The 26,620-nt window shown below is 37.9% G+C and overlaps 1 protein-coding gene across 3 annotated transcripts in view; it reads right to left on the reverse strand.

Annotated features, from left to right (window-relative positions):
• The window catches only part of Tpk1 (thiamin pyrophosphokinase 1), a 321,220-nt gene that overhangs the window by 255,192 nt on the left and 39,408 nt on the right, over window positions 1-26,620 (reverse strand). For all 3 annotated transcript variants that reach the window (XM_059257666.1, XM_059257664.1, XM_059257665.1), the window contains one exon: window positions 13,802-13,873. In XM_059257666.1, coding sequence (XP_059113649.1) covers window positions 13,802-13,873 — 72 coding nt within the window. The remainder of the gene's footprint in view (window positions 1-13,801; window positions 13,874-26,620) is intronic.

A 26,620-nucleotide genomic window follows, 5' to 3' on the forward strand; every position in this document is an offset into this window, starting at 1 on the left:
AAAGGCACTTTTTCAGTAATGTATAGTTATTGAAATCCTGGTAAACTGAAAATAAATATTACCAATAAAATTTACATCTAAATTGTTATTCTTCTGAGCAAATCTCGTTAGTAGCATAAGGCTTACTGTAACAAATGGCCCATGTACAAAATGAATTGTTCATAACTTCATCTTTCTGTTACTGCTGAGACTTCATTTTTTCGTATTCCAAAATGCTGTTTCCTCTCAGGAGGTAAACTATATGAACTCCTAGGCACTTCCAAAGTCTTACATATTTTCCTGAAGACTAATTTTGAATTCTTAATAATTTTGCAATGATGGCAATTTTTAGAAGCTATATCTCAAAACTCACTTTCCAAGAGATTATTTCTTTCCCTAACTAAAAGAGAAATGTCCTTGGAAACCACAGAGAGAAGAATCTTCATTTAAAATGAAAAGTGAATGTAAGAAACAGGGTTGGATCCATGGGAGGCCTATCTTTTTCTGAAGAGAAATGGAGGAGCAGTGGATAGTGGGGGTGGTGGGGCACAGTGCAGGTGGGAGAAAGGAACTGGAAGGAGAGGAGGGAGGGGAACCTGCGGGAAACTGCGGTCAGGATGTCAAATAAATATAATAAAAGAAAATTTTAAACGACAAAAAAAAAAGGTGGAGGAAGATGCCCAGAGTTGGCCTCTTCCTTTATTACTTATAAGCAGTAAAGTCATCTGTACAGCATTTACAAGCAGTATGACATTCATCTCTGAATATTTATGTATTTTCTATTTTTCCTTTTAAAATGCTTAGGTACCATGCTAATAGTCTCTATGTCTACACTCTGTTCTCTAACTAGAGTAGTTTCCTCTCAGGTTTGTCCTGATGAGCTCTTTTTTTTATATTTTATTCTTCTGCAAGGCATTCCTCAGACCTAGCTCTCACTGTTCATTCAACTCTTGCATATATTACCTGTTTTTATAATTAGGAAATATTTTTCATAAAAAAACAGGGTTGGTTACAAATAAAGCCACAAAACAAAAATTCTATCAGTTTTCATGGTTGATGTGATTTCTATGTAAAGATTTCACAGTGAAGACAGTATACCAAAAAGCTGAAATTCTATTTAAAAAATTTTTTTTTCGAGACAGGGTTCCTCTGTGTAGTTTTGGTGCCTGTCCTGGATCTCACTCTGTAAAGCAGGCTGGCCTCTAACTCACAGAGATCTGCCTGGTTCTGCCTCCCAAGTGCTGGGATCACCGCCCAGCTCTATCTTAAATTTTAATGGGCTACAAAAGAATTCTAACTTGAAATACCTTAGGCAAAGTAGGAAAATTTATTTACAAATTTCCTTTAATAGTTTCCCAGCTTTCTGCTACAGCCTCTGGCCCTAAGACTGCAAGCATGAACAACAGTTGTAAGGAAGAAGTCTCTGTCAATTTTCCAATGTAGAGATACTGGTAGAAAGAAGTTGACTTGGATACCTTCCATTTAAAAATGTAATCCAAGGAATACTGATTGAGTCAGCTTGCCTGGTAATCTCGGAACATAAGAGGCTGAAGCAGGAGGACTGATTGATTCAAGTTCAAGACTGGTCTGGACTACATAGTGACTTTCAGGCCACTCTGAAAGTCTGATAGATAAATAGATGATTGAGTGATTGATTGATTGATTGATTGATAGACAGACAGACAGACAACCAAAGAAAAACAAAAAACAATGATTGTCCAGGTCATGTACCCATTCTAGAGCCAATCATAATAGCCAGGGAATGACATTCAGGTATACCTTAAAGAATTTACCATCTCAGCAGCCAGAGCTAAATTACAATGATTGGTATTTTCTACCAGAGCTAAAGGGATAAAGAAAAAAAAGGGGGTGGGGGTGGAGATGAATAACCAGTTCTTCCTCACAAAGTGAAGTACTCATTACCAAAACACTAAGAAACTGTACCCAAAGGAGGAGAATGCTGGGCCAGTAAGAATAATAGCTTTTTACACCACAGGGTAACAAGAATACTTGTGCCATTTACTAATCTCAAATTTACTAATCCTAGTGACAGACCTAGATCAGGACAGTTGTTCAGCATTTCAGTCAATAATCCTTTTGAGAACTGAGGGAGGAAAGCAATCTTGGCCTTCACTGAATACCTGCCATAGGCACATAATAGGACGACAAAGAAAACACTGGCACCGAGCTTGGTGTTTGCAATGATGGCAGCTTGCAGATCTAGGAGTCAACAGACTATCCTTCTAGAAGTTCTCCAACAGCAATGGTACCAAAGGAACAGAAGACAGAGTTATACAAAAAAACATGAAAATTGCAACTCATTTGTAAGGTTTTTCAGAAGACATTGGATGTGATACTCTATCATATAGCCTTAACCATTTTTACTCACATTTTCTAGGTTGAAGTTTCAAATATGCCTGCCAATTCCTTGATACCTACTTCTGAAACTTCAAAAGACAGAGGCTAACTTCTTTCTCCTTAAAGGTGGACTCCACTTAGTGACTCACTTCTAACAAATATTATAATGTATGTAACTTCTGAAATGGCATCAAAGACATTGGAGCACCTTTCTTGCAAGCCTCTTGGGTCACTAACTCCAGGGAAAGGCAATCCAAGTGTTATGAAGACATGTGAGCATCTCTACGGGGCAAAGAGATTCTCCTGGCAGAATGTGGGTGGTCACAATTCAGCCCTGAGTAAACCCTTACTGATAGAAGGTGTAGCCAACATCTTGAGTGCATATTTATCAGAGGCCACCAGACAAGACTACCTGTGGTGAAATTCTCTTGATTCTTGACCCAGAGAAATTATGAGATTAAATAAAAAAGGAATCTGTTGGAGTTTCTTCTGCTACTGATTTTAAGCTTTATTTTTGTGGTTAGATTAAGATACATTTACTTATTTTAATTTTCCTAAATTTGTTGAAAGTTGCTTTATGTCCCTACATGTGACATATCTAGAGAAATTTCCATGCTGCTGAAAGAATGTATATTCTTCATTGCCTGAGTAAATATTCTGTCACCAGTATTAGGTGCATTTTGGTCCATGATGTCATTTAACACTACTGTTTTTTTTTTTTTCTGTTTATTTTTGTCTATAACACCTAAACTGTGGTGAAAGTCAGGTGTTGAACTCACACACTATTACTGTGTTGGATTTTCTGTAGATTAATGGCTAGTAGTGCTTGCTTTATGCACCTGAGTTTTGTACATATGCTCAGAATTGCAATAATTCTTCCTGGTGGATGTGTCATTGATCAGAATGAAGTGACCTATGTCTTTTCTGATTAGTTTAGCTAGAAGTCATTTTGGGGAGATATAAAATAGCAATGCCTGCTTGTTTCCAGTAGTTTATGTAAATGTCTCAAAACATTTATAAATCTGTTCACGTTATAAATACGTTTAAATATACATTTTCACCTTTTTTGCTTGCACTCTCTCCTCTCTATACTCACAAACAGTTCATTTTTTCCACTCAACCTTTTATACTAAGATGTATGCTGCCCCTGATTACATACATACATAAATTTTCACATGCACACAACACTAACATATTCATAGAGACTTACGCTTTAGTGCTTTTGTTTTAGAAAAGGTGAATAAACTAAACAGAATGTTTTCGTATCTTGATTTTTTTGCCATAAACAATACCACACTGACAACCCTGTATACATGGTATATTTTTCATTCTTTTTCAAAATAGCATACTCTTCTATCACATAGTTTTTACGATTATATATGGTACTACTCAATAACACTACTACTCAATAGCATTTCTTTGTCTTCCAATATTCTATCTCTATTAAGAAGCTACAGTGAATGTCCATGTATGAACACGTCTATATACACATGCAGATACATGTGCATATTTTCCCATGTAGACTTATATTTGAATTAAGTCAGAGAATCACAGCAGCTGGAACTATAGAATGGGAAGACTGGTTTTCCTGTTTAAAGAAGCCCAGGAAAAAAGACCAATCATTTGCCTCTGCCAAGAGCTATCAGATGAGCCTGTCTCCCATGTCTGCCAGTATAACCACAGGAAAAGAGCATCTCACGTGGCATTAACTTGCAACTGCACAATTAAGGTGAATTTATCATGCTTTCCTATGTTTAGAATTCATTTCAATTATTTATCCTCTAAAATGCCTATTTGTATCTTCTGTGTGTATGGTGTGCACAAGCACAGGTGTGTGCACATGAGGTATATGCATGTATTCCTGTGGGTATGTAAACATGCACAAACGTGTCCCTGAATGTCGAAGCCAGAGGTCTATGTCTGGTATCTTTATTGATCTCTCGCCACATTATTATTTTTTTTTTTAATTTTTATTTTGCAATACAATTCAGTTCTACATATAAGGGAATCTGTGGCCACATTATTTTTTGAGCCAGTGTTTCTGACTGAATTTGGAGCACACTGATTCGGCAACACTGGCCAGCAAGCTCCAGAGATCCACTTGTCTCGACCTCCCTACCACTGGGATTACTGATGTGGCTGCTATAAATGGCTTTTACATGAATGCTGAGGATCCAAAGTGCTAATGCTCACACAACAGGTAACACACCTAATGAGGCATCTCCCTAGGTGCCTCCCCATTTTGATAAATTTTGCTTTTTCTTATTTAATGATGATAGTTTTTATATAAGAATTTAAAAGAACCCTCTTACCTATTATCTACATATACTTATTTTCCATACTAGCATGATATCATGTGTTACAGAAATTTTACTTTTTTAGTTTTTTACACTTATTTAGGGTTGGAGGAGGACTCATGACATGGCACTTATGTGGAGCCCAGGGGATAACTGTAGGAACTGGTTCTCTTCAGCCATGTGATTCTTAGGGATAGAACTAAGGTCATCAGCCTTGGCAGCAAGCACCCTTATTCTCTGAACCATCTCTCAAGACTGCTACTGATTTTTCAATTTTTTTTTTTTTTTTAATTTTTTGAGACAGGGTTTCTCTGTGTAGCTTTGGAGCCTTTTCTGGAACTCACTCTGTAGCCCAGGCTGGTCTCAAACTCACAGAGATCCGCCTGCCTCTGCCTCCCGAGTGCTGGGATTAAAGGCATGAGCCACCACTGCCCAGTGATTTTTTCAAAATTTGAGTTAAAAAATATAATTACATTGTTTCCCCCTTTCTTTCCTCCTACCCCTCCCATGTCCACCCTCACTTTCTTCCAAATTTCATAGCTTCCTTTTCTTTAACCACTGTTACACACACATGTAAAGGAATCAACAGGTAAGTTCAACCCCCTGAGTCTGTTCAGTGTTGGCTGCCTGTGCATGTTTCTACAATGACCACGTGGTATTAGATAACAACCAGTCAGAGGGCTCATCCTACAGACCACTGTCTACTTGGAGATCTCAACTGCTGATGGAATTGGTCAGGTCTCATTTAGGCAACGATGCCTAATAGATTTTGCCATGTAGAGATTTTGTGGGCACAATTTCCGTGCCACAGCTAGAAGGCACAATCTCATAGCAGATTTCCTGGTCCTCTGGCTCTTAGAAAGTTTCTACCCCTTCCTATGCATGTTCCTTAAGTCTTGGGTATAAGAGTTGTGCTGCACTTAATAAACTGAGGCTGGGTAACCCACAAGTCAGTTGTTCTCTGAACTGTGACCTTCTGTAATAGTCTCCTCCTGCTTCAAAAAGAAGCTTTTTTGGTGAGGAGTGCAATCTACAGTTATCTCTGGGTATAAGGATAAGTATTGAGAATGCAGTTAGGAATTACAGTGTCTTAGTAAAGTGGGGGTAGTAAATTCACATCTAAGATCCATGATGCTGCATGTAGTTGGCTAACAGAGTAACCAGAGAACACAGGGAAATAAAATGGACCATGGGAAATGGGGGGTTGGGGGTAATCCAATGAGGAGAATAGTAGACTGTGGGTGATAGGAAAGGGGAAAGGAGAAGAGCAAGGGAGGCTTTAGTTGGAGCAGGGGGACAACATAGAAGGAGAAACAGCGAAGAGAGATGAAAAATATTAAGATGGCTGGAAAAGTCATAAGGAATCATTACTTTATATTTACCTAAAATGACATAGTGTATGAATGTACATGTGTATGAATACTCAACTATCTATAAATGGAGTTACACCACACTGGATGATAATCCTACCCCATACACAAGAGCCACAGACTATCTAACAAAGCCCCAGTGCCAGCCAGGTCCTCTGTTCAAGACGTTGGTTGGAACATAAGCTACTGCTGGCACCCTGTTGCCACCCAGATACTAAAGTTAAGTCCCTATTACTGAAGGTGCCACACAATTCAGACATGGAACTTAGAACACTTGAGCTGTAACTGACCAGAAAGCCTCCTCCTTGGGACTACCTTTCATAGTACAGGAAGGTGATATACAAGCCACTATTGAGAAAGCAATCAATAGTCCTATCCAGCTGTGACGAATATGAACTACAACAATGACCAACATGGCAAGAGATCCCTACTGTCCAGTAGTGAGATGTATATCTTGGCAGAAATCAACAGCTATTTAATTGGACCTTTACTGAGCTTTATTTAATCAAATATGTCTATTTATTTAAATGTCTGATTTTTAAAAACATCTTCTATATCTTACTTCTGTTATTCTATAAATTATGTTTATTAGGTATCATTTTCTATTTAGTCTCATAATTACTTGGAATCTTTTAAATGTCAAATGTTGCCATTCATGAGCATATACATTTAAATTTGAACTAGTACAATTTCCTAATTTCTAATTATACTTTGAAAGTCTTGATCTATACTAAGTCATTAAGTTAGTATTCTATAATGCCCACAAAACTGCTATATTTCTGGTTTTTACTTAAATCTACCATTCACTTGAAGTTGTAGTCCATATTTTTCTTGGTTTCACTTTTGGGGAGGGGCAGGACAAGGCCCTCCAAATCAACCGAGTACAGTTCATCTGAACCCACAGAGATGGAAGTAGCAAGCACTGAGCTTACTTACTCAGGTCTCCACTAGGTTCTCTGCACGTATTATGCCTTTCAGTTTAGTGTTTTAATGGGACTCCTGAGTGTGGAGTGGATCTCTGAGTCTTGTGCCTGCTCTTGGGCTCTTTTTCTTCTGTTTGTTTGCCTTGTCCAACTTTGATGTGATAGCTTTTGTTTAACTTCTTATATTTTATTTCATTATGTCTGGTTGTTATCTCTTAGAAGCCTGTTCTTTTCTAATGACAGACAGAAAGGAAGGAATCCAGAGGAGAGGAGAGGTGGGGAGGAACTGGGAGGAGTAGAGGGAGGGAAATTGTAATCAGGATATACTGTATGAGAAAAGAATCTATTTTCAAAAGGGGGGGGGGTATCTAGGTTTCTAAACCTAAATGAGAAGGCCTTTCTCCACCCCTATATTTCTGTAGATCTGGTCATTTTTAAAGATTCTTATGTTTTTTATGTTATTTTTCTATATTTACGGATTTTCTATATTTGAAAATATTCCCATACATGATAAAATAGTCTAATATTAATATATAATCCATAAGTACTTGTGATACACATACATACACACACTTGTGGTGGTTTGAATAAGAATGGCCCCCTACGCTCATATATTTGAATGTATCAAGAAGTGGCACTATTTGATAAGGATTAGAAGACTAGGAAGTAGTAGCCTTCCTGAAGGAAGTACGTCATGGGTTAGACTTTAGGTTTCAAAAGCCCAGGTCTATCTAGTCTCAGTCTATCTGTCTGTCTGTCTCCTTCCCCCGTCTCTTTCTCTCTCTCTCTCTTTCTCTCTCTCTCTCTCTCTCTCTCTCTCTCTCTCTCTCTCTCTCTCTCTCCCTCCCTCCCTCCCTCCCTCCCTCCCTCTCTTGCTTTCTCTCCTTCTTTCTCTCTCTGCCTATAGATTAGGATGTAGCTCTCAGCTACCTCCATTATGAAAATGAAGCACACCTCTGAAACTGTAAGCAAGTCCTCAATTAAATGCTTTCTCTTATAAGAGTTTCCTTGGTCATAGAGTCTCTTCACAGCAATAGAATAATGACTAAGACACTTTCCTTATTAAATTATTGCAAATAAGGCATATATCTATCTAATATATCCATCAACTCATATACTGTTAACAAATTCATTTTAAGAGATATATATTCTTCAATTTTATATATATATATATGTGTATATATATATACATATATATATATATATATATGCCATGAATGGGGGTGGGTGAGATGGGAGGAGCTGGAGGAAGAGAGAGGGACAAAACGATGTACATACAGTATATAAGTAAGAAATAAAAAAAATATTTGATCTGACTACACTGTGCTGGCAAGATGGATTGGCAGTAAGGGTGCTTACCACCCTGCCTGACAGTTTAAGTTTGATCCCAGAAATCCACATGGTAAAAGGGGTGAACCAAGTCACTCAGGTTGTCCTCTGATCTCCACGTTTACTGCCATGTGCATGTGAGTGTGTGCACTTATGTACATACACACAAATGAAGAAATACAAAAAAAATGGCTAAGTCCAAGAGTCACATTTTTATGCACTAAATATTGCAAGAGCCAGCTAAAACCAATTGCATTAGCGTAATAAAGTACTCACAGAAACTTGACTGCAGTTTAGTACAGATGAATGAAACAGCACACAGCATAAGGCAAGTGTAAGTCAAACAAAGTGTTTTCAGCAGATAATAGCAAAGGTGCTAAGCACACTCTGCCACACATTACCTCTATTACTCATAGAAAGAGGCAATGCAAGTGTTGGCTAAGAACAGACGTTTCAAACAGATTTACTCAGGTTGTTATAACTTGAAGTTGTTCTATTGCTCAGATGTGGAAGATAAGACCGAGGTTGTGGGTTGTTTCTATTATTCTCTGACTTACAATATTTTATTGTATTTTCATTGTATTTCTGCCTCTCTTCATAAAATAGACTTATTAATCCCAGGGAAATACTTTTCTATTATAAAATCTTCTTTATATAATCTGGCTGCTTTTTGGCATACAGGTTTTTCTGGTCTTCCAAACAAGTCCCCAAACTTGTGATGCCAGCCAAACCCTAAGGTGAAATGTCCTTTATAATACAACAGGCAAGAGAGGGCACTATTGTGACCAGCATCAGTCAGGATTCCTAACTTTGGTACATAGCAGCTGTTCCCTTCCACACTGCATAATAAAATAAAGAATTCTGCATCTCACTAGTGGTTTTGTTTTTTCTTTATTTCCTTTTTATTCTTGAAATATCATTTTTTATTTCCTTCCAATTCATTATCAGAGATGGAATTTCTGCCTACTGAAGTTTTCAACTGGACACCTGACGTGTGTATCCATGTAGGTCTCCATCCCCAAAGTCCCTCTCAGAATTCTAGCAGTCTGTGGATACCATTACACAACACTATTGGCATACAGGGGTTTATGTCTTGTGCTGGGTCCCATTTGCATTACAGATTATAAATGCTTAAGGGTGAAGCCTTCCTTTCCTGCCTCTCAAACTGCCTTTCAATAACACTGGCCAATTCATTGATAAAGTCCCAAGTGCTGTATAAATCCTTATGGACTCACTCCATAGACTGTAAACCCATTCAAGGAAAGGATTTTGTCTTTCGGCCTGTGTAATCCCAGATCCGCAAGATCCACAGCTCATTTACTTAGTAATTTAATAAGCATTTTGAATGATCACTAATTCACAGCATAACATCAGACAAGAGGCTTAAGGACTTTGTAGTGGCAGGCTCCTAAGGATATTTCCTTTTCTTGAAACATTTTGCTTGCTTGTTTAAATCAAGAAGATAAATTCCTTCAGAATTCAGTTTCTTTAATTAAGATTTTAATGCTCATAATGAATGCCTCTCACACTCTTCCACGGAAAGCTTACCCTTAGTAAAAAATATATCAAACAAGAATGTTCTAATTAAACTAAAGTCATTCTTTGATCTGAGAATTAAAACAATAAATATTAAGAACCAGAAAGTACACAAAAAACAGTATGACAGGCATTTCTACCTAGCTTCCTAAATCTATCGTGTCATGCTATGAGAAAAAAAGTGTGATCTTCTTCTGTACCAAGTATTTTATTTCATGCAGCACTAGGCTTTCTAGTGTTCCAAGACATACTCACAAAGAAGTAACTGCCTACTGTAAATGTTAGAGACCCAAGATTTGACTGCTAGAGAGTAAATAAAACTGCCACTGAAACACCAACTTTTATATGCAGATGGGATAAAGGAAGTATTCAGAAAAAGAAAGGGAATATTTCAAATAATATAAATTATAAATATTATTTTCTCTGATGTAAGAGACAGATAACATAGGGTGTTTTATGGAATTTAAGTTGAGCTATAATCTAAGCCTATCAAGGCATTTTATTATCAGCTAGTAAGAGTTATGCTTAAAATAATAATTATAAAATAAAATGATATCCACCTAAAATTTAAAGCACTGATTCTTAAAGTATACCAGAACAGTCTTGTTTAATAAATAAATAAATAAACAAATAAATAAATAAATAAAAACTCAGCAAGCAAATGTGTTAGAAATATGGATTTGTGATCACCACTCCACACCAGCTGAGTCCAAAATTCTGTGCTATGACCACATCGTAGATGTGAGAAACTTGCTGCATCATATTTCCAAAAATGAAGACAGAATCTTCATATCTTGATATGTTAAATCTCACAAGGAAATGAGCATCTCATTGTTATGAAAGACTAGAAGAGATTACACCATGCTTTACTGCCTATTGCTGTTCTTTGAATACCCTACTGAAATATAATTAATATACACTTAGGCATATGATCCATCTTTTTAGCAAATTCACAGTTGTACAACTACTATAAAATTGACTTGCAAACATTTTATTAACATGAGAGTCCGTAACTTCAAATAATTCTCTAACTCACCACTCCTCAGTACTGAGTGTGCATGAATCTATCTATGTCTATAGATTTGACAGTTTGGGGCATTTAATTTCTATCTCTCTGTAGATTTGACAGTTTGGGGCATTTAATTGTAACTGAGCTGTAAGATGTTGTCTTTTGTGCCTGAATCCCCTCACTTAGACCACTATGTTCAAGGTTCATCAATTTTGTAACATATCAGTGCCTCATTCTTTTATTGTAATTGAATAATATTATACTCTCATTTGGAGTATAATATTGGAGTAGAAATAGGTCAAGTGATAACTCTGAGGAACTTTCAAGTGGTTTTCAAAAGTTACTCTACCACTGACATTCCTATCAGCAGTGTATCTCGGTTGTCATTTTTTAACAATCCCCAACTCTTTTTCTCAACTGAATTTAGTATGTGTGACATGGTATCTCATTGCCATTCAGATTTCCATGATGGTGAGCATATTTTCATGGGCACATGCATGTTGGGTGTTTGCATATTTTCCATGGAAAATGTCTATTCAGATCCTTTGTCTAGTTTTTGTCCTTTTAATTGGGTCACTTCTTGCTTTCATTATTCAACTGTAAGAGTTCTTCATATGCTCTAGGCATGTGTTCATATGTGGTAGTTTGAATGAAATGGCCCCCTTTGTTCACAATTTGAATACTGGGTCCCCAGTTGGTAGAACTGCTTGGAAGGATTACTAGGATTACTAGGATACTAAGATTACTAGGAAGGATTATGTCCAGTTGGAGGAGCTGTAACACTGGGTGTGGGCTCTGAGGTTTCAAAGCCCACACCATTCCCAGTTAGCTTTCTCTCGCTTTCTCTCTCTCTCTCTCTCTCTCTCTCTCTCTCTCTCTCTCTCTCTCTCTCTCTCTCTCTCTCTCTCTCTGAGTCTGTGGTTACTGTCTCAAGATGTGAGCTCTTAACTATCTCCTATTGCTCCAGCGCCATGTCTACCTGTCTGCTCCCATGCTCCCTGCCATTATGGTCATGGACTCACCTTCTGAAACTGTAAGCCCTCAATAACCTTTTTCTTCTATAAATTGCCTAGGTCACAGCAACAGAAAAGTAACTGAGACACAGTCCCATTCAGATACCAAGTTAGCATATAATTCTTTCTATATGTAGGTTGACCTTTCACTCTCTTAATAGTAACCTCTGAAATACAATGCACTTTTTGAATACATTTTCCTTTAAAGTATTGTATTACTTTAATTTTTGAGAATTTTATATATACACAAGTATACTATATTTATATCCCGATTCTTCTGTACTTATTACTTATATGTACATATGCTAAGGCTGACCATTTGGGACTATATAATCTATCAGGGAACTTGTCCCTGGAGAAAACTGACTCTTACTCCCTCAGTGGCCATTAATTGCTTATTTGCTCATTAAATGGGGAAGATACATACCACAGTACACATGTGGAGATCAGAGGACAACTCTGTGGAGTTCTTTATTTCCAAACATTCTCCTTTTTATTGCTAAACAAACAAATCAGTTTTCCTAAAAATATCTTTCTTCCCTAAAATAATATCAGCCTTGAATCTACTATATAATGCTAAGTATAATTTTTCTTAAGATACTAGCTCTTGAACTATGAATTTACATGGTTTAAGTTTTACTAAATTAATATAATATTGCAGAGCTATGGTACCAAATCATGATTTGGTAGCAGTTAAATTAAGTGTAAACTACTATTTGGAACAGGTAACTGAATGAAAACAATAATGATTCTGGACACCGTGCCATCACTTGTTTTAAGCAATCACTTCCACTGCACGGATAGTCAGAAACACAAAGATACACAAAAGCAAGGAATAACATAGACTGAGAAAAAGACAGATGAGATGCCAGCTGATATGATGCAGGTATGCAAGAGCAAAAAGGTCTAAGTAACAAAGAACTCTGATCGTCCACCACATGCAACGTGCAGTACCAGTTCTGATGCAAAGAACTCAGAGACCGAAACTTCCCAAGTGTCTAGCTGTGTACATTTGAGCTGAAGAAGAAGCACTGCTACCTCCTCCCGAGGCTGAAGGTCCCAACTGAGAGAAAGAGAACAGGTGTGAGCAGGTCCCAGGGAAGTTCCTCTGAGATATGACCCGGACTAACCCCTCAGAGCTCCTCTGAGAACCCTTGGGCAGAGAAAGTCTGAAAGAAAAATGCACCTGGACAGAAGAAACTTAGTGGATACCCTTTGAGAGTCTCAGAAGGAAGCCAGGCTAGGCTACTGGGATCTAATATAAGGGGTCATTGCCATGATAAAGGCTGTGGCAATGGCCTGAGAGAAGAACAATGTCCACTACAGTGGGCTGGGATTCAATATGCAGTAAAGAAAAAGAAGCCATGATTTTGAGAGGAAGTTGGCTTGGGAGAGGCTGAAGGTAGGAAAAGGAAGGGAAGAAAGGATGCAACTATATTTTAATCTTTTAAAATTGAAAAGAAAAGAAAGCATGCACAGAGCCTGTACGGTTTAAGCCAGATGGGGTCCAGCACTGAGAGGGGTAAGGAGACACAAGTTTCCATCCCTAATCAAGAAGCCATCTTCAACTGGCATCTGCTCACAAAGGAAAAATAATCTTTTGCCAATGGAGTCTCACTGGTGTATTAATCACACTTAAATGTAGGTCCCGTGCCCAGCAGTAAATGGCTAATGCAAAACAAACCCAGGGGTATTTCTGTAGACTTTTTGTCTCATATCGCTTTGTTTGGGCATGTTTTTGTCCTATTTGTCGTTTTTTCATATATCACACTTTCTGGTTTTGTGCTTTTATGGGTAGAATTTGCTGTGTTTTTCTATTCTCATTTGTTTGTTTGCCTGTTTGTTAGAGAGAGAGAGAGAGAGAGAGAGAGAGAGAGAGAGAGAGAGAGAGAGAGAGAGAGAGAGAGAGAGAGAGAGAATGAGAATGAAATTGGGTGTCAACCAAGTTATTCAGTCTCAAAGACAATTAAATGCTAATTAAGATTACCTTTTTTCCACAGATGACGAAAGCGTGTGTCCAAAGGCTGATTAAGAACCACAAGGCAGTATTTCAAATTTCCTAAGAGAAAAGAAAAAGGGTAAAGCACTCACTCGATGAACTGAGCCCGCACCCATCATCTGGGTCTGTATCAAAAGCTCCATGAACATAAAGTGGGACAGCAATGACAGTTACTCATTGCATACCTTCCTTTTTAGGGAGCTCATGCATCACCAGGACTTACATTGTTTAGAATGTCTATCTCTCTCACATCATTTCTCTGAGGAATGTATCATGAAAGTAGTTCACAGAAAAAGAAGAATAAACTTTTTTTGCAGGAGATAAAATACTTTTAATATGAATTCTCAACCTTAAGAAAGATCCACCACTTATCGATATGATGGACTCTGCTGGCTGCTGGTTTCATACTATCCTACCATTTTTAGGAACTCTGTCACTCAGAGGTGCCAGGGTATGCTATCACACTCATTCCCACTCCTTCATACTACTATTTTCATGCCATCCCACCTTACTTTGAACTTTCTAATGTAAAACCATGTGCGTATTCTCACAAACCCTACCAACTATGTTTATAGTATTCACACAATACTATACAAAGACGTGGGGAATGTTAGTGTCTGTACTTCTCGAGAAGGAAAACAAGCCAAGTTCAAGAAGAAACCAAACAGGTCTGAACAGTGTATACAGGAGCATGTCCACATGCATATCCCTACATGAGGCAGCTCTATGCTACTCATATACTGAACCATGGACAATTCCTCTCATCATTCATAAAGTTCAAAGAATCATTAAAAACAAAGACAAAAAATGAACACTCTTATTCTAAGATTTTCTTAAGTTGTTACATTAATGTTGTTTCTGGAGTAGACAAAAAGGTTTTTTAAATATATATATATATATATATATATATATATATATATATATATATATATATATATATATCTCCTCATTATCTTACAAAGACTACAATTTTTCTATCAATACCCTAATTTGTACACAAAATTTCAGGGTTTCAGGTATAATGGCAACAGAAAATTTTCATTTATCCATAAAAACATGTAATATACTCCATTTTAAAGAACAAAGAAAAATACAAATTCACCATTATTCTTCAAAAGATGATGACAAAGTCCCAACCACTGATATACAGACACTGATAGGCCATAGACTGCATAGATGCACGTTTATGACATGAAAATAAAGATGAGGTCAAATGATCAACCATGGGCTAAAACAAAGAGAGCTTTTGAACAGTAAGGACTAGTGAACGTAAGTTCAATGTTAAGAAAGGAGAGCTGTCTTCTGCTACATAGATGGGGCACTGGCTCTGGAGGAATATGCCAGGAGCCATGGTCATGAGCTATTGAGGGCCAGGATGCAAAAATAGCTTATAGAAATTGATAATTCAGATGTCAACCCACCAGAGGAATGATTCTCAGATGGGGTACCCTTTCGAGCACGGCCATTGACTCTGAATACTGTTGCTTTCATCTGTAATTTCTTGTACAATAACAGCTATGATATCTTCCCATTAACCATGCATTTTCATGAAATGTGCACTTGTAATCTCATGATTGTATCTCAGTCTTATGGGCACACATATATCTATGGATGGTCAGAAAGATGACTTTTCCTTAACTGTACAATTTTTATATATATAAAATATACTAGCAAATTCTTCATAGCTAGATCTGTTGTCCCATGTAGATTGTAGGTAGACACTTACAGCCTGCTTTGTTCCTTTTGCTCAGACTAATACAAGAAAATAACAATTTCTCCTCAGTCTAAGACTAACTGCACACATTTAGCTCATTTTTACCTCAGAGGAAGTTCAAACTAGACTAAAGGCCTTTGTAAATAGATCATAAGTTTAAAACTTTACAGTTATGTACAAGTCAGAGTTGCAGATGTCTTACCAAGGTTACTACACAAAGAACCCCACAAAAAGCCTGCCAATTCTTCGCTTGCCAAGTCTGCTGACAATAGACCTATGTCTCAAAGTTTGTCACTGGGCACTGTGCCCTCCCACCCCCGGGTCTGGTCAGTCTTACTCCTATAACCTTGGGACTTTACATTGCTATGGTAAATGCCCTTATCGCTTACCCTAGGAATGTGCTTTTGACCAATGAGAGGCAACTCTTGTAACTTTTTCTATTGCTTCAAGCCTCCTGTGAAAGAAGAATTATTGGGCTAGATGAAAAGAAGCTAGAAGATGAGAACAGAGAATTAGAGCTAAGAAGTTATAGATAATTAGGCCAAGAAAATAAGGAGAAAAGCAGAAGACTAAAAGAGACATGCAATGAAGTACGGTGTGAGCAGATATTAGTTTTTCCTCACTTGTTGTAGTGCCTTTCTCAAACCCTGGAAGAAGGCTTTAAGGCCAGTCCTTAAAAGTCTTTGTTGGGAATAGGTAACTCTGCAAGCAAGGAAAAAGTAGCAATGATGGGCCTAGACTACCAAGTGTAGCACCAGAAGGAAGGGGCTGCTAGCAGCAACACAACAAACAACTGAAATAGCCTGCTATGGCCCAATGGCTAAACCTGGAACAATCTGAGCCACAAAATAGAATATTACATTTTTTTTCATAGTACAAAATTAAACATTTTTTAAAAGCCAAATCTGAAGCAAGTTGTAGCAAGAATCTTAAAGAGTCTTATTAATAAAATCAAACCTGAAGCCAAGTATTGGGGTGAACACTGGAAGATCAGAGAGACAGAATAAGCCACAGCTAACCTCACGTGGCCAACTTCTCAGCTGATCTTGTTTCCTCAGACTGGAAGCCTCTGTGTCCTCATATCCAAATGGCTCTCAGCTGAACTGTGCTGCTCAAAACCTAAAAGCTTAACCAGCCAAATGCTTCTAGTTTCTGGTCCTCACGCCTTACATATCTTTCTGCTTTCTACCATCACTCCCTGGGACTAAAGGCTCACTCCCTGGGATTAAAAGTGTGTGTCACCATGCCTGGCTGTTTCCAATGTGGTCTTGAACTCACAGAGATTTCTACATCTGGAATGCTAGGATTAAAAGTGTGAGTGCCACCATTTTCTAGCCTTTGTATCTAGTGGCTGTTCTGTCTCTGACCCCAGATAAGTTTATTAAGGTGCACAATATTTTGGGGAACACAATACCACCACAGCAAGTGTTAATTAAATACTAGCCAAGTGGATGGGCTCTAGCCAGGTCCATACCCAGGTTCCAGGAAAATGGCCCAGAATCACAATTTGCAGCAGGTTAAGAAGGAAAACCGTAATTCACTGCATTTCCCATCAGGTCCAATCAGGGTCAAGCATACATTCTGATGTACCTCTAGCCTACATTCAATTAGGGGCAATTTAACATTTTTTAAGACCACACTTACAGAGGAAAAAACAATAACTGGGAGAACCCTAAATGAGGGGTATATACCTGTTTGCTACCCATGACAACACCTATCAAGTGAAACCGCTGAGGAGGGAAGGCCTTTCCACGGGAGCATCTCAGAAACTCTGAACAACTTCACCATTCTATATGGAGACTGGATTGCAAAAGTCATACTTTCAGTCTGAAACGAATGAGTTTATCATGTACTCAGCAAGCAAAAGTAAAAGAACAAATAACAAGTGGTAGACAGAAACAGCAAATAGAGAAAGATCAGCTTACAACATCTGTCAGAAAGGATTAAAGCCTCTTAGAGAGCACACAAGAGCAGCAGCATCAAATCAGGGGCCTAGGCATCCAACAGAATGGCCCAGGAAGCCCTGCTGAGATAGTCTTGCTCTGGCTCCTAATGAGAGCTTTCCATGCAGAGCAAAGTAGTCACTCCATGGATGGGCTCTGTCTTGGCCTTCTCAGGAGCACTGCAGGCATTTTGATAGAATGCAATAAACAAGAGACACTTGAAAATGTTTTTCCTCTAGATCAGTGGTATGTCAGCATATGCTAAAACAACATTCAGTCCTGAAGCCCACAGAAACCCAACCTGACTCAGGAGGGAAACATCAAACACATTTCAACAGAAGAGTAGTTTACAATGCCCTTTTCCAGTAGTAGTCAAAATTGTCAGTGGTATCAAAGACAAGGAAAGTCTTGGATACTATCACAGACAAGATGAATCTAAGAGAGTATGATAACTATATGTACTGTGGTATCCTAGATGGGTTCCTGATGTAGAATATTATTTTAAGGTGTGTTACTTTTGTTTATGTTCTGGAACATTTGTTTAATTATGCAAAGATGTGTTTGATTAAATAAAATTCATCTGCAGTCAGGAGGTTGCATCAGCAACTAGCTGAGAGGAAGTGATAGAGAGGAGCCAGGGGGAGAAGGGTTTTTAAGGATGCGTTAGGAGATGCATGAGGGCTTTTTGGAGGAAGTGAGCAAGGAGAGGAGGTGAGCTACTTGCTATTCAGCCTCTCTGAGGAGCAGAATTCCACCTCAACCACTGAATCTTGAATTCTTTACAGGGACAGACAGAGATTTAGTTAAGTTCCCTTGATAGCTTTGAAAGAATTGGAGCCTGAGGGAACAGAATTCCCTCAAGCTGCTACTGCTGCTGGTAGCAGGAGTTACAGAAAAGGCAGTAACAATTTAAAAAGGACAACAGGTTCCTGGGCCAGAAAAATAATAATAAGTAAATACTTGAGAAACTTGGTAAAATGCAGAACAAATAATAATGCATATCTTTATTACATCAGCATTGGCTCATAAATGTGAACAAATGTATGTTAATATGGGCGAAATTATACATGGGGCTGGCTACTTGAGAACCCTAGCCTCTTAATTTTTCCAAAACCTTAAAAAGATAAAATCCATTTATTTTTATTATTTATTGATTTAAAATTTTTGAGATAAGGATCTCTTTAGGTAGTCCTTGCTGTCCTGGAACTTGCTCTATAGACCAGACTGGTCTCAAACTCAAAGATCCACCTGCCTCTGCCTTCTGGATGCTGAGATTAGAAGTACGTACCACCATGCCTGGCCATGTGCAAGGCACATTTAAACCCTTGTGCAAAGACAAAATACAGACTTGAAAACTATTCCATGCAGTATTGTGAGTGATTATTCAATGTGACCAGACTGTTTACACCCATGAAAGAAAATCCAAGTGTATTCGAGCTTCAAAAGTAAAGTTAAAAAAACCTACTAAACCAGAAGGAAAAGGGAACACTATTCCATCTTTTGATAAAAACTGTAGTTTTATCAAGACTTTTAAAAATGTTAAAAATGGGAAATAAGACTGCATATATCCAGAAAATCAGCTTCTCTGACATTAAAAATTATTTGTATCACAGACAAAAAAATACACTATTCACATCTTTAAATCAATAATCTCAAAATGCAGTAGTGCAATTTAAAAGTGAAAGACTTTTCTATTATTTTCAGAAGGAGAAATTATTATTTGACAGTATTTGTGGTGGTCTGAACAAGAATGCCCCCCAACATAGGCTCATAGATTTGAATGATTGGTCACCAGGGAGTGGCACTATTTGAAAGGATTAGGTGTGACCTTGTTGGAGGAAGTATGTCACTGCCGGTCTACTTTGAGGTTTCAAATGCTCAAGCAAAGCCCAGATTCAGTCTCTTTCTGCTGCCTGTAGATCCAGATGTAGAACTCTCAGCTAATTCTCCAGCATCATGTCTGCCTGCGTGTTGCCATGACAACAATGGAATAAACTTCCGACACTATAAGCAAGCTCCAATTAAATGCTTTCCTTTATAAAAGATGCTATGGTCATAGTGTCTCTTCACAGCAAGAGAACGTTGATACATTTTAGAAAACTGATACATTGATAATATTTAGTATGTAGACCCTGACAAAGGCCTCCCTGTTTACAAAAGAAAGTCTTATGTTTTCTACCTAAGCTGATGTCTTAGGGTTTACATAACTCTGATAAAACATCATGACCAAAAGCAAATGGGGACGAAAAGGCTTATTTCACTGTATAGTTTACAGTCTATATCCAGGAAAGCCAGGGTAGGAACTCAAGGCAGGAACTTGGAGACAGGAACAGATGCAGATGCCTAGAGAACACTGCTTACTGGCTTGCTCTTCATAGCTTGCTCAGCTTGCTTTCTTATAATACCCGGGATCACCAACCCAGAGTTGGCACTTACCCATAGGACAATATCCCACTCTTAGGGAGACATTTTCTCTATTTTGATTGCCTCTCTTCCCCAGTATATCTAGGTTTGTGTCAGTGACAGAATACACACAGCCAGTACAGTTTAACTACAGAAAAGTAGAAGGGCCCCCTCATAGGGTGCTGATGGGTGCCCTCACTCACCTCTGCAGCTTACTAGGCACACTATACTTTACCTGTGCCCTGGAGAGCACATTAACAAACCAACTAGTTTCACATAAAATAATCTCTAAATATGACAAACTTAAAAATATTCCTCAGCACACCCTGAATACAATACACATTCTGTGAAGGCATCACCATACACATCAAGGTCAGAAGCTTCATGTAGAATCTCACCAGCTCCAACAAGAACTAAGTGGCAGGAGGAGAGGACAGGAGAGTCTGGGAGGATGGACAGGCAGGCAGGCAGGCAAGAGAGTCATATGGATGACCAAGGTTGAGAACCATTGGTAAAAGTCCTGATAATGACATTATCTCATGTTAAATATTTTTTAAGTGTATTTGTTTACTTGCATAGTTATTCATTTATTTATTCTGGGAGGGAAGGGCAAGGTGTCCTGTGGCAGTCAGAGGATAACTTGAGGGAATCAGTTCTCTCCTTCTAGCACATAGGTCCCTAAGATTGAACTTGGGCTATTGGGTTTGACCACAAGTGCCCTTATACACTGAGCTACCTCCTGGTCCACTAACAATATTTCATAATATTTATTTTATTGTTTTATTTTTAACTTCTGTTTTCTCAATATTTTATATATAATTTTAAAAAATTAAATCCAAATGTGGTGGCACATATCTTTAATCCCAGCACTCAGGATGTGGGTGCAGGAGAATCTCTCTGAGTTTGAAGGTAGTCTGGTCAACATAGTAAGATCTAAGACAGGCAGAGGTACATAGTGAGGCCTTATCTGAAAAACAAAGACAAAAATTGTGGAGCAAAAATAAAAACTGTCCTCACTGGGGCTGGAGATGGCTCAACAGTGAGGAACACTTATCACTCTTGCAGAGGCCCAGGGTTTACTTCCTAGTACCCACATGACAGTTAAAACTGCCCTTAACTCCAATTCCAGGGACACTACTGACCTCAGCAAGCAAAACATGCATACATATAAAATAAAAAGGAAGATCTATAGGAATGCAGACTTTAATTGTAATCTTGGGGATGGGTACCAAGAAAACATCAGGGTAAATCAACCACTTAGGTATTAGCATTCAACTGTTGAGGCTTACACCAGGCAATCAAATTATACTGACAGATGAAGACAGAAACATAAACAGTCATGGGGGTTGGAGAAGAGAGGAGGCGAGGTGAGGCGAGGTGAGGAGGTGATTTTGCTGTAGTACTAGGGATAGAACCTAGGAATTCACTACAGTTGGTAATGATATACTGAGCTACATCCCCAGGCTTATTGCATCTTTTTAAAGGTGAATTACACTATCATGAAGGATGGCTTAAAATTAAACTACTATGATGACAAAAGTTCATTTCCTATAAAAAGTTAAAAATGAAAAAAAAGCTAATAAATGAAATATACTTGACTGAAAAAAGCACCACATGGTAATTAATAAACTGTTATAAATACAGATTACCTTTTTGTGTGTATTGTGTGTGTTTACATATGTATGTGTGTTCACAATTATGTGTGCAGGTGAGTGCATATTTGTCATGGTGTGCATTTAGAGGGCAGAACACAACCTCAGGTGTTAGTGCCCAGTTTTCACCATCTTTGAAATCAGAGTCTCTCTAGACTTTAAGCTTCTAGGGGTTATGCTGCCTCTCTCTTCTATCTCTTGGGAGTGCTGGGATTGCAGATATGTACTACTGTATCCAGCTGTTACAAGAATTCTTGAATTTGGGTCCTCAGGCTTGCATGGTAACTAATTTCCTCAAGGAGCCATCTCCCTAGCCCTTCAGATTCCCTTTCAAAACATGAAATAACAGGAGATTAAAAGAATGCACATAGCCGGGCGGTGGTGGCGCACGCCTTTAATCCCAGCACTCGGGAGGCAGAGCCAGGCGGATCTCTGTGAGTTCGAGGCCAGCCTGGGCTACCAAGTGAGTTCCAGGAAAGGCGCAAAGCTACACAGAGAAACCCTGTCTCGAAAAACCAAAAAAAAAAAAAAAAAAGAATGCACATATATTAAAATACCATTTATAATAGAACAGAAGTATTACTCAAATGAATTGCTAAATTGCCAAGTTTGTATATACTATATTTTAAAATTACTGGAGCAAAGAAAAATTGTTATTAGCCAAAACACATGCCAGTCATTACACATATAACTTACTTTGTCAAAGAACCAAAAAACCATTATTATGACTTTCTCATCCCTAGAAAGTATTGCAATTAAATAATAAAAACTCTGGAGCACTTAGTCTCATATCTGCATTCATGAACATCTACTTTCAAACACAGATTTTTTTTTGTAAGTGCACACAGGGAAATCAACACTGTCAAATCAATTTGTTTTCTGAGGTAATAAATTACATATGGATGAAGCATAACTATTAAAAAGCTCTGAACAAATATTCTAACAAAAGTCTATTAAAATAATTGAATTACCAATAGACTGAAAAATTGATAAGTCAAATGTAAGAAAAATAAGAAAAGTAAACAAAGAGTAGGATAAACACACTTGTGAAGAAATATTTCCTGGCCTCCCCCACATGCAAACTGATGGCTTATTCCACTTACATTAGCATAATAAAAATAATTACCTTTCTATTCATAAGGTGCCTTGTTTTGGATAACAAATGAGGTCACTCTACCCTCTATCACCTCCAGCTTCCACCCCATTTCTCTGTCTTCAATGAAAGTGACTTTTAAAAATTTATTTATTTTTATTTCATGTACATTGGTGTTTTTGCCTGCATGTATGTCTGTATGAGAGTGACAGATCCACTGAACCTGGAGTTACAGACAGTTGTGAGCTACCATGTAAGTGCTGGGAATTGAATCTGGGTCCTCTGGAAGAGTAGCCAGTGTTCTTAATCACTGAGCCATCTCCCAAGCCCATTGAAAAGTAATTTTTAAAAGGCATTTATTTTCCAACATCTGCAACAATCATTGCCAAAGCCAACAGTGCCCTTGTACTATAAAACCCAATGGCTAATAATCCCTTCTCATCTTGGTGTCAGGGCAGAGTAGGTAAGGGGCTTCTCCTACTTGATTGTTCATGCTAACCCTATTGTCTTATATGTGCATTACCACGTAAGTTTCTTGTTCTATCCATACAAAATCACAACATTTCCATCACATGCTTGTGCCTGCCTGAACTCTGAACTTGCCTTGTTCTTCCTAATACATTTATCAATAACACATGCATGTTTTTCATAGCTCCCTATTCTAGAACATAAGCTCCTGAATCCAATACCTACAACAAGGGCACATACACAGTAAGCATTTAATAAATATCTGTTGAACAGCTCTTCCAAGATAAGACTTTATGTCCATTTATATAATAAATTAGTTCCAGATACTTCTTTAATAAAAGTACTACTCCCTTCAATTTGTCCACATTCTGTCCTTTGGATGCTTCCCTCATATAATTCCTTACCAAATGGAACTACTCCCTTCTAAAAGCCAATAGTTCTGTCTACATCCTGCAGCCCTGAGCAGCCCTGTCAAATGACCAGTGAATAAAATGTTTCTGAGAGGACACCAGGAAAGAGCAGCAAGCACTCACATTGCTTTCACACAGCTAAGTGCTGCTCTCCTCACGACATCTCAAGACTATCAGAACTAGAGATAAGCCACAGAAGAGCAGCTATATCAGTAAGAGCTAGGAGATACTTTCATTCAAAACAGACTGACTTTTTTAAATGCTAAATACATGTTTATTATCTTTAACATCTACTTAGGAAATCAAGGACTCCATATAACATTCATCGAGCCCTACAAATTTGACCATATATCTGGTTATTATCATTCAAGTTTTCAGGCTGAAAGTGTAAACCTATCTGAAAAGGTTTAAATCAATTTTCAATTGAAAGCATTATTTCCCATGATGCAACAGAAATGACCCTGTCTGTGTTTAGCAATTCTAAACTCTAGGCTATTATATACAAAATGACTGAATACATTTTCATAAGAATCCATAGATGCTATGAATGTATGTTATATTTCACAACTAGTAAGATTCTATTGTGTAGGATATAGGAGAAAGAGGACCTAAGCTGGTATTGAATTTTTCTTGCTATAAAAATAGAATGTTTTCTTTTTTACCTTTTAAAGGTTAGTGATGTTCTTGCTACCAGTAAACATTCTCACTGTATAACCCAAATGAATAATGCTTAATTCTTCATCTAGGCATACGTGAAGTGCTGACAGAGTTCAAAGCTGTTCCATCAACTGTCCCTTGCCCTGATGATCTGGACCACAATAAACTGTGTTTCCTATCAATCAAGAAAAATCAATCACTTCCCAGCAAACTGTGGACAAAATGCCATAACCCAAAGGGTTCATCATAAAGTCTTAAGAAATTATAGTCCAACACATCAGTTCTGATGTGTTGACAGCTGAGCCCAAAACACTCTTCACACTTGAAAAGTCAGTTCTGAACATTTCCTAAAGACAGAAGCTATATGAGTTTAGAATATGCTCATAAAACAAATTCAGAGCTAGCTACTCCTATATCCCAAGCCAATTTCTAACCACAACAAACAACCAACCAACCACACAGAACTGTAACCACAAACAGCAGTAAGAAGGAAGGCAAACCAGACTCATGGATCAGAAGCCAATCCCTGTCAATACCCTTTCTAGACATTCTATTTTGTGTTGGTTAGTTTTGGTGAGGACAGTTTAGCAGATATAAACCCTTCAAAGCTCTGTGGGTTCCACATACAACATCACAGAAAACAAGTACTTATTAAGTGGAGAATATTTCCTTCATTTTTTTAATATTACTTAGAGATTATTTTACTGAAAAGTCATCTCAATATTTATAATTAAAATAAGATCAAATAAAGCTAAATTGGAACTACTTAAGTGACTAATTGAGACTTTAGGTTTGACAGAACAAAAGCAACAACAAATATTTCTAGCTTCAGAGTATTTCCAACCATCCTTTAATTGGTATGGATTGCATGCTACACCATCATATGGTCAAAGCACTTCTAGATAAAATTAAAGTGGGTTTTTTTGTTTTTGTTTTTGTTTTTTTTTTAACCAATTTTTTCAAACAAGAAAATATACAGGTGTAAATTCGGAAGACTGAATGGTGAGTGAATTCTGATTACATAGTCAATGGTATAAAGAATCCCGTGCAAAATGCAGGAAAATCTACCAGAGCAGATTTTGTTAATGTCACAGTCACCACCTGCAGCTTGAAGAATAAAGACCAAAATGCCTGCATCTGGATTCTGGTTTCTCAGACTCCCTGCTGTCCTCTCACATGGTGAAAGGAATATAAGTGAGAGATTCACACCACTGTGTTCCATGGCAGAAGGGGCACATAAGCATCTCCTCAAATGCTCACCTCTCAATGCTACTGCCTGAGAAGCAAGCTACCAAATAAGTATTCACAGATATACTAGGCCCAGAATATATACATTTAAACACTCTTATAAAACCATAGATAGTTCAAAAATATGAAAGTCTGCATAAAGACTGGCTGAAGAATTATCTTTTAAGCAAACAAAGAAAGCAGAAAATTACCACAAAAAATGCCAGCATCATTATTAATTAGAGCTAGCATTTGAATGAAAGTGCATATGCTCATTTCTCAATCTCTAGCACCCAGCACATTGCCTGGTATACAGCAGACACTCAATAATACAGACCAAAAGCTAAACTGGATCCTCAATGGAATGGCCCTGTTGACAGGGGCCATGTCAGCTGTTCAGATTCCAGTTACTTCAGATCCACTCCAGAGGCTGCTCAGCACTCTATGAAAACATGAAGTACCTTCGTTGTTTTCGTGTCCTCATTCTTGGTTTCTTGTCTGTCTTGAACACTTCTCTAGTAAGCATATGTGCTTGCCAGGTGTGGTGGTGATGCACGACTTTAATGCCAACACTTGGGAGGCAGAACCAAACAGACCTCTAAGTTCGAGGCTAGCCTGGTCTACAAAGTGAGTTCCAGGACAGGCAGGGTTATCCAAAGGAAACAAACAAAAAGAACATGGGGTCTGCAATCTGTTAAATCTCTTCTGTGTCATTTACTAACTGTATGACTTTGAGATACGTGGGGATTATGTTTAACGTCTCTGAGGTTACAATACTGTGGAATATCATAATGGAGGGTTAGCTAATGCACATAGAAAGAGCTCTATCAACACTAAGGAAGGAAACCTGCAGATGTAGTTCTCTCCCCAGCACAGTCATAGTTAGGCTCCAACCAAAAGACATCTCACTCCCTTGCATCATTGGATACTCAAGTATGTTAATGACAATTGCTTCTCAGTCAATGTTTTACAAGCTTTACACATACAGAAAACATAGTTGACAATTCTCATTATCTTCAACATGCAGCAAAGGACCTGGGGCAAGGTGAACTGTTTTCTAGCATGAACCTGAAATGTCACTTGCTCATGGTGTTATTAACTGTGCTGCTAAAACACTGACCTGCAAAACTGAAAATGTGCATGTGCACACAAACAAAACTATCATAGTCTATGGTGTTCTCAACTGCTTTACAATTAAGCTTTAAGACTTCGGTCCCTTGCAAAGTTGGCTGACCTAACA

Source organism: Peromyscus eremicus, chromosome 3 (assembly GCF_949786415.1).
Source record: "Peromyscus eremicus chromosome 3, PerEre_H2_v1, whole genome shotgun sequence".
NCBI lineage: Eukaryota > Metazoa > Chordata > Mammalia > Rodentia > Cricetidae > Peromyscus > Peromyscus eremicus.